This window comes from Manihot esculenta, chromosome 18 (assembly GCF_001659605.2).
Source record: "Manihot esculenta cultivar AM560-2 chromosome 18, M.esculenta_v8, whole genome shotgun sequence".
Classification (NCBI taxonomy): Eukaryota; Viridiplantae; Streptophyta; class Magnoliopsida; order Malpighiales; family Euphorbiaceae; genus Manihot; species Manihot esculenta.
This window is the reverse complement of record NC_035178.2, coordinates 26,068,680-26,076,046: the sequence shown is the minus strand read 5'-3', so window position 1 is coordinate 26,076,046 and position 7,367 is coordinate 26,068,680. Positions and strand designations below refer to the sequence as shown.

At 37.5% G+C, this 7,367-nt stretch overlaps 1 protein-coding gene across 2 annotated transcripts; it reads left to right on the top strand.

Annotated features, from left to right (window-relative positions):
- Window positions 1-2,657: 2,657 nt before the first annotated feature.
- Window positions 2,658-6,529, top strand: LOC110607370 (leucine aminopeptidase). Of its 2 annotated transcripts, none has more exons than XM_021746467.2 (4): window positions 2,658-3,716; window positions 4,345-4,578; window positions 4,749-5,075; window positions 5,663-5,892. In XM_021746467.2, the coding sequence occupies exons 1-4, from the start codon at window positions 2,718-2,720 to the stop codon at window positions 5,729-5,731; spliced, it is 1,629 nt and encodes a 542-aa protein (XP_021602159.2). In that variant the 5' UTR covers window positions 2,658-2,717; the 3' UTR covers window positions 5,732-5,892. The 2 variants fall into 2 exon arrangements, with proteins under 2 accessions (XP_021602159.2, XP_021602157.2); XM_021746465.2 differs by lacking the exon at window positions 5,663-5,892 and adding an exon at window positions 5,968-6,529 and having other exon boundaries at window positions 2,662-3,716.
- The last annotated feature ends 838 nt before the right edge of the window (window positions 6,530-7,367 follow it).

Sequence of the window (7,367 nt, the reverse complement as noted above, 5' to 3'; positions counted from 1 at the left end):
AATTTCCTGTAATAACCACAAAGGCCCAAAAATCCCCACAAGGCTTTTGGAGAAGTGGGTTTCGGCCAACCTTGAATGGATTCAATCTTCTCTGGATCTACAGTAACTCCACCATTAGAAATCACATGACCAAGGTACTTAACTTCCCTTTGGCCGAATTGACACTTTTCAATTCTTACAAACAATTGATGAATTTGCAAGATTGAAAATACAACCTCCAGATGTTTAATATGATCATCCCAAGTTTTACTGTAGATAAGTATATCGTCAAAAAAAACAAGAACAAATTTCCGTAGGAAATCTTGGAATACCTCATTCATTAGAGATTGAAAAGTTGAGGGAGCATTAGTAAGACCGAACAGCATCACCAGAAACTCGTAGTGGCCATGATGAGTTTAGAAAGCCGTTTTTTCAATGTCATCTGAATATACCCGAACGTGGTAGTAGCTCGATCGGAGGTCTAGCTTAGTAAAATATTGAGCACCATCCAGCTCATCAAGCAATTCTTCAATAACAGGGATGGGGAATTTATCTTTCACTGTGTTTTTGTTTAATTCCCGGTAATCGATACACATTCGCCAAGATCCATCGGACTTCTTTACTAGCAAAACAGGAGCAGAATATGGACTTTGGCTTGGTCGAATTATTCCTGCAGTTAGCATCTCGGACACAATTTTCTCAATTTCAGTCTTCTGGTAGTGTGGGTAGTAGTAAAGACGGACAGAAATAGGTTCGAAATTTTTTAAAGGAATCTTATGGTCATGGAGCCGTTGAGGGGGTAGCCCTACTGGTTCATTCGCAACGACTCTGAATTTATCCAAGAGAGCCTGAATTTGTGGGTGCAGCTTCGGAATCTCTGGAGAATCCGATTGGTCTCCAATTATCTGTAGCAGGAACCCTTTTTTCGCAAACTGGATCAGATACTCTATCCGGTAGGCTGAGATAAGCTGATTATTTGGAACTATTGATCCCTGCAAAATCACTTGCTTCCCATCCAAATTAAACGTCATGAGAAGACCTGAAAAATCCCAAATTATTGGCCCCAATGTTCGCAGCCACTATGTTCCAAGAACCACATCATAGCCTTCCAAAGGTAAAATGTATAAATCTACAATAATTGGAACTCCCTGAACCAGAATTTCAGTTTGTGTACATTTACCTGAACTCATTAGTTCCTCACCAGAAGCAACAAGCACTTTAATTTTTTTGCTTGTAGTTGGTTCTATGCCCGCTTTCCGTGCAAATTTCTCACTCACAAAGTTGTGGGTGCTGCCAGAATACACTAAAATAGTGCCAAACTGATTTGCCAATTTCCCTCTAAGCCTCATCGTGTCTGGTCCTTCAAATCCTGAGATTGCATGTAAGGAAATTGCAGGTACCTTTGTTTGATCTTGCTCTTCTATCTCCATCTCCATATCATCATCACTCTCTTCTAAAACTGCTTGAATTGAAAATAGTTTTTTACATCGGTGCCCAGGTCCAAATTTCTCATTGCACTTGAAGCATAAACCCAATTTTTTTCTTTCATTGAGTTCATCTCAAGTCAGACGTTTTACAGGATTTGCTGCTGGTTGACTAATTACAGGTGAGGGACGTGATGTTTGAAATGCTGGACGGGACGTTGTGGAGGTCCCCTTCACTTGGACTGAATTTCTGGCTTCATACAACCTTGCTAGTGCGATCGCTTCAGATAAGGACTTCGGCCGATTGGCCTGCACATCTGTTCTAATGGATGAGATCAACCCGCTGACAAAGCAGCCAACTTGTCGTGCTTGTGATAATGGCCCCACCTTCGCTAATAATTTTTCAAACTGAGTTTGGTACATTTGAACGGTACCACGCTGTTGAAGTTTCGACAATTCCCCAAAGTAATCGACAAGTTGGTTAGGACCATACCTTGCATAAAATCCTTCTTTAAAATCTGCCCATGTAATTACAGGATTCTCTTGTTTAAGTAACTGGTACCATAATTGTGCATCACCCCCCAAATGGAATGAGGCAATCTCAACTCGTTCGTCATCCGGCGTGTGGTGGAATTGAAAGAATTGCTCTGCCCTGCAAACCCAGCTTGGAGGGTCTTCCTTCTCATCAAAACGTGGAAAGTCCAGTTTTACCAGTTTAGGAGTGTAAGAAGTACTCCCAAAGCGAGTAAGGTTGGTTCTAGACTCAGGGGTGTGTGCCTCAGATTCGACTCCCTTTCCAGGAGAGGACTGAATGGACAATCAGTCCATCCGTGAATTGAGCTGAGAGAAAAGCTCTTCAAGGCGCTTAGCGATGCCTTCCTAACCACCCGAAAGAGACTGAACTGATTGTTCGAGCAGCTCGACTCTAATATCCATTCTAGAGTTCTAATACCACTTTGGTACAAACTGCTTTTTGCTTTTGGAACCTATACTGATAATGAAGAAAAGATTAAAAGAAGAAAATGTTTAATTGAGAAATCCAGGCCTCTACGTCAAAGTAACGTATTGATAATTATTTTTTTTATGTCCCGGTATGTTTATTTCATTCACGTTAAATAGCCAACAAGCTAATAACTTTAAGCTAAATACAAAGAAACAAATGACTATGCTGCAGCAACTAATAAATAAAATACAAATAAAATCAAGACTTATTCAAAGTAAGAATTATTCAAAAGCTAAATTAAAGACATGTGACAGCTTCCTAATCCCAAACCCTAATTTCCTAAATTCTCAATTCTTATTTTTATTCTAACAATGGCGCCAATTGATCCTCACTCCTTCACTGATTCCGCTCATCCACTCACCACCCATGTTTTCCTTTCTCTTTACTTCGATTTTTCTTCCTCCACCATCCACGCCGCCGCTTTACTCTCCCTAGCCGCCCCTCACTCCGGAATTCTCTCCCTCGACACCCGCTCTCTCAGCATCTACAAGGTCCTTGACCCTCAAACCCTAAGTCCTCTTCCTTTCTCTCTTTCCCCGATTGACCCAATCAAAGGTAGTCACCTCACTGTCTATCTCCAAAACCATTCTTCAGTTTTAATCTTCTACTCCACCTCCCCTTCTTCCTCCGCCCTCCAGTGGCTGTCTCCTCCACAAACATTTGGAAAGATTCATCCTTTTGTTTTTACCCAATGCCACTCCATCCACGCTCGCTCCGTTTTCCCCTGCCAGGACACTCCAGCCGCGCGAATTTGTTACTCCGCTAAGCTCAACATTCCCCGCCACCTTTCCGCCGTGATGTCGGCCAGACATTCTGATCGCCGAGCACCTGTTAGTGGGGATGTTAATGATTTGGTCACTGGAGATGTTGGGTTTGACTTCCGGTCGTTGTGGTGTGCCGAAGGGAGGGTGGTGGAGGAGTTTGTCATGGAGCAGCCGATACCACCGTATTTGTTTGCGTTTGCGATTGGGGACTTGAGTTTCAGGGAGGTAGGTCCCAGAACTAAGGTTTACTCAGAGGCAGTAGCCGAAGTGTTGGATGCGGCTGCTAGGGAGTTTGCCGGGACCGAGGATATGATAAGACAAGGAGAAAAGTTGTTTGGACCATATGAGTGGGAGCGGTTTGATTTGATGGTTTTGCCACCTAGTTTTCCTTATGGGGGAATGGAGAATCCCCGGATGGTGTTCTTGACCCCAACAGTGATCAAGGGGGACGCTAGTGGGGCGCGGCTTGTGGCACATGAGTTGGCTCATAGCTGGACTGGTAACCTGATTACTAACAAGAATAATGACCACTTTTGGTTGAATGAGGTATGTACTTTGTTGGATTAATCATTAATGTCTTTTTATGCTTTTTTGTTGTGGCACATGAGCTTGCTCATGATTTTATCCCCTTTGCTTTATCTGTATTTTATTGGTTTTAGCCTATTTCTTGTTTCATGTTAGATAGGGGAATGAGGAATAGTTAAAGAAATATGATTGAAGGAACACGTAATTGGTTGAACGTGAGTGTAAAAATGTTTGTTCTGCATGCAGTGAGTTTCCAAATGTTAACATTTTTGTTTTGTTTTATTTTATTGAAGTTTGAAAATATTGCAGTTCGTTATCTCTCTGGAATTTTCAATTCATAAATTTATCATGCTGTTTTCCTCTGGCTTAGCATGACTGCATTTACAGTGTGAAAGAATAGCCTTTATAAATGAAGGGGAAGCGGGAACAGAAATTTCTGGTTACTGTTATTTGGTATATGTATTTCTGCCTCATTGACAAGGATATACTTTTAAGTTGTTATGTCTGTCTATTTTTTATGTAGTTGATCATATTTGTGGAAGAATGCCTACTGAATTTTCAAAATCTTTGTATATATGAAGTGAGTTTCCTCGTTTTTGGTACTTCAAAGCATTTTTGTTTCTTATTATTCTGGCATTTGTGCTTCTAGGGTTTTACAACATATGCAGACAGGAGAATAGTTGAGGTTGTTCAAGGAGAAGACAGAGCTGTAATGAATATTGGAATTGGATGGAGAGGTTTAAAGGAGGAAATAGAGAGATTCAAGGACAACATGGAGTTCACCAAGCTCAAAACAAATCAGGAAAATATTGATCCTGATGATGTGTATTCTCAAGTTCCATATGAGAAGGGTTTCCAATTTTTGTGGCGCATAGAACGCCAGGTTTGTTGAGTTCCCTGTTGCTCTCAGATGTCTATGAATGAAGAATCTAGTATATTTTCCACACTCATAGGAGTGTGCCTTTGTTTCTGATTTACGAATATGATATATTCTGGGCATTTCTAATAATATCAAGTGTCTCACAAGTTGTGTTTTGCCTATTTAATGCTTAGATTGGAAGACCTGCATTTGATGAATTCCTCAAGAAATATATTGCCACCTTCAAGTTCAAATCAATTGATACAGAGATGTTTCTTGATTTCTTGAAAGCAAATGTCCCTGGAATAGAGAAAGATATTGACCTTAAATTATGGACGGAGGGTACTGGCATTCCTCCAGATGCATATGAACCAGTTTCCAACTTATACACAAAGATTGTATCACTAGCGAATGAATTTAAGCTTGGAAGGATGCCCAGGGAGGATGAAGTTGCTGATTGGCATGGGCAAGAGTGGGAGCTCTACCTAGAAAACTTGCCCAAACCTGTTGAAGCTTCTCAGGTAGTGATAAGTGTCTTTGATGATTTTGCCCCTTGATTTTGCTTAAGCACGACGCTATAGATCATACTTTTTGAATATTTATTTCCTGATTTCTTGAGCTTTCCTTATCTCCACTTGTTCCCTCGGAACTATTTTTAATTCATTGTAGGGTCTGTTTCACTAAATGTGTGTGCACGGGCAGTCATCATGCGCCTGGAGATTATCTCTCTCTTTCTTTTATTTATTTATACTTTTATTTATTTTGTTTGTTTGCTGTCAATTGTGCTTTCTTTTTATTCTCTAGGATGTTAAATTATAAGTTGGCCACTTTAAAAGTATGTTTGTGAAGTAGGCTTTGACCTGAAAAAGTGGATATGTAGTTGAGATGCTTTGTAGAAGTTTGGCAATAACTTGTTGATGAGCTCTTCTTATTATTGTTTCTTGAATTTGTATTTGACCAACTCTGATGGACTTTATTTATTAGGTGGGCTGATAATTAACTTGATATCAGTAATGGAATTCCAACTTTTGTGAACAAAATTTTGACTCTTTTTTTATTTAGTAAAGATTTGACTTTCACTTTACCAGTTAGTGCTGTTTTACATTAGGGAACTTGGAAAATGGTAATGACTCTTGGACACTTCAGATGTTCTTGTGCATATATTTGGTACACATAAGCCCAAGAAACACATGCTTACAGACCAGACTCAGGCAGTCATTTCTTCTACTATCAGCAATGGTATCATCTGCTTGCTGATGGATAATTTGGCTCTGTATTATTGCTGCTGAATCTCTCCTTCTTGTCGAGCATATATGTGAAGATATTATATTCCCATGATGTGCTGAAAGTTTAAGGTTCTTTAGGTAAGATAAGAGTTGTAGTTTTTTATACATCTGGATCTTCTTGATGCAGATCTTAGCCTTGGATGCACGTTACAGGCTGTCAGAATCAAAGGATTATGAGGTGAAGGTTGCATTTCTCCAACTGGCCATTTCATCTAGCTGCAGAGATTACTACAGCGAGGTAGAGAAAACTTTAAAGGCAGTTGGGAGGATGAAGTACCTTCGTCCGCTCTACAGGGCACTTGTTCAAGGCACTGGAAAAGAAGAAGAGAAGGTTTTTGCTAAAAGGGTTTTTGCAGAAGCTCGTGAATGTTATCATCCTATAGCTCAAGGGGTTGTTGAGTCCATCTTTGCCAAGCACATGTAGGATGGACCATAACAATATGGTACCTTAAGTTCTTAACCTAATTTCCTCTCGTAAAAACTTGTTTTGAGTTCTTAGAGATCTAGGAGATGATATTAACTTGTGATCTTGTTAATACATGCATAATGAAGCATGCCTTGCTCTGCCATAGCTTATGTGGCAGTACTAATCGATCTGCTTATCAATACTGGAAGTGCAAGGCAGTGTAATTATTTTGGAATGTTGAATGAATCATCAAAATTTTCTTAGGAAAAAAATGTTTTTTTTCCCTAGTATCTTTAAAAAATTATATTGAAGTGGATGTCCTCCGCAATAAATTTTTTAGTCAAATTATCCCTTAACCCATTCACAATAAACCGGTGCTTCATGGGCTTTTCTGAAATTTTAATTTTTAAATGTGAGAAGTTTAAATGACACATTTAGCCCTTCAGATTTTTTTAAGAAAAATTAAAAGTTAGTTTTTATTGATTTAATTAGATAAAAATTTAATAAATTAAAATTATATTTTTATTAAAATCTAGAATTAATTTATTATATAATTATATTAAATATTTGTTAATTTTAGCCTTGGCCAAGGTCTAATTTGATTTGATTTATGGATCAAATTGGAATTTGTTCAATTTATGATGGTTTGAAAATGGTTTTGATTTTTTGATGGTTCAGGTTTGGGTTTGATTTTGATCTTGATTTATAATGATTCTGATTTCTGTGGTTTCGATTTTAATTAAATCTAAATTTTAAGCGGTCAATTGAATTTTGATTTTAAAAAATTTAAAAAAACTGTAAATCAAAATTTAAATAGACTGTGAAGAAATAAATATAAAAAATAAAAAGAGAAAATTATTAGTTAATCTTTATGATATAAGAAAATTTAGTAGTTGATCTTTTAATTTTAAAATTGTATTAAAATATTATAAAAAATTTATTAATTAATTATTTTATTAATTAATTATTTTATTAATTTTAACCTTTAATTATTTAATTATTTAATTTTTATAATTTTAAAAAATTTATTAGTTATTTTTTTATATTTTTAAAAAATCTATTAATTGGTGTCTTTGCATTAGGGGCATTTAAAATATATATTTTTTTAATACTTAAACAGG

Coding starts and splice junctions, on each gene's coding strand:
- LOC110607370 (XM_021746465.2), top strand. CDS start 2,718: ATGGCGCCAATTGATCCTCACTCCTTCACTGATTCCGCTCATCCACTC. Junction 3,717..4,344: donor ACCACTTTTGGTTGAATGAG/GTATGTACTTTG, acceptor TTGTGCTTCTAG/GGTTTTACAACATATGCAGA. Junction 5,076..5,967: donor AACCTGTTGAAGCTTCTCAG/GTAGTGATAAGT, acceptor TTCTTGATGCAG/ATCTTAGCCTTGGATGCACG.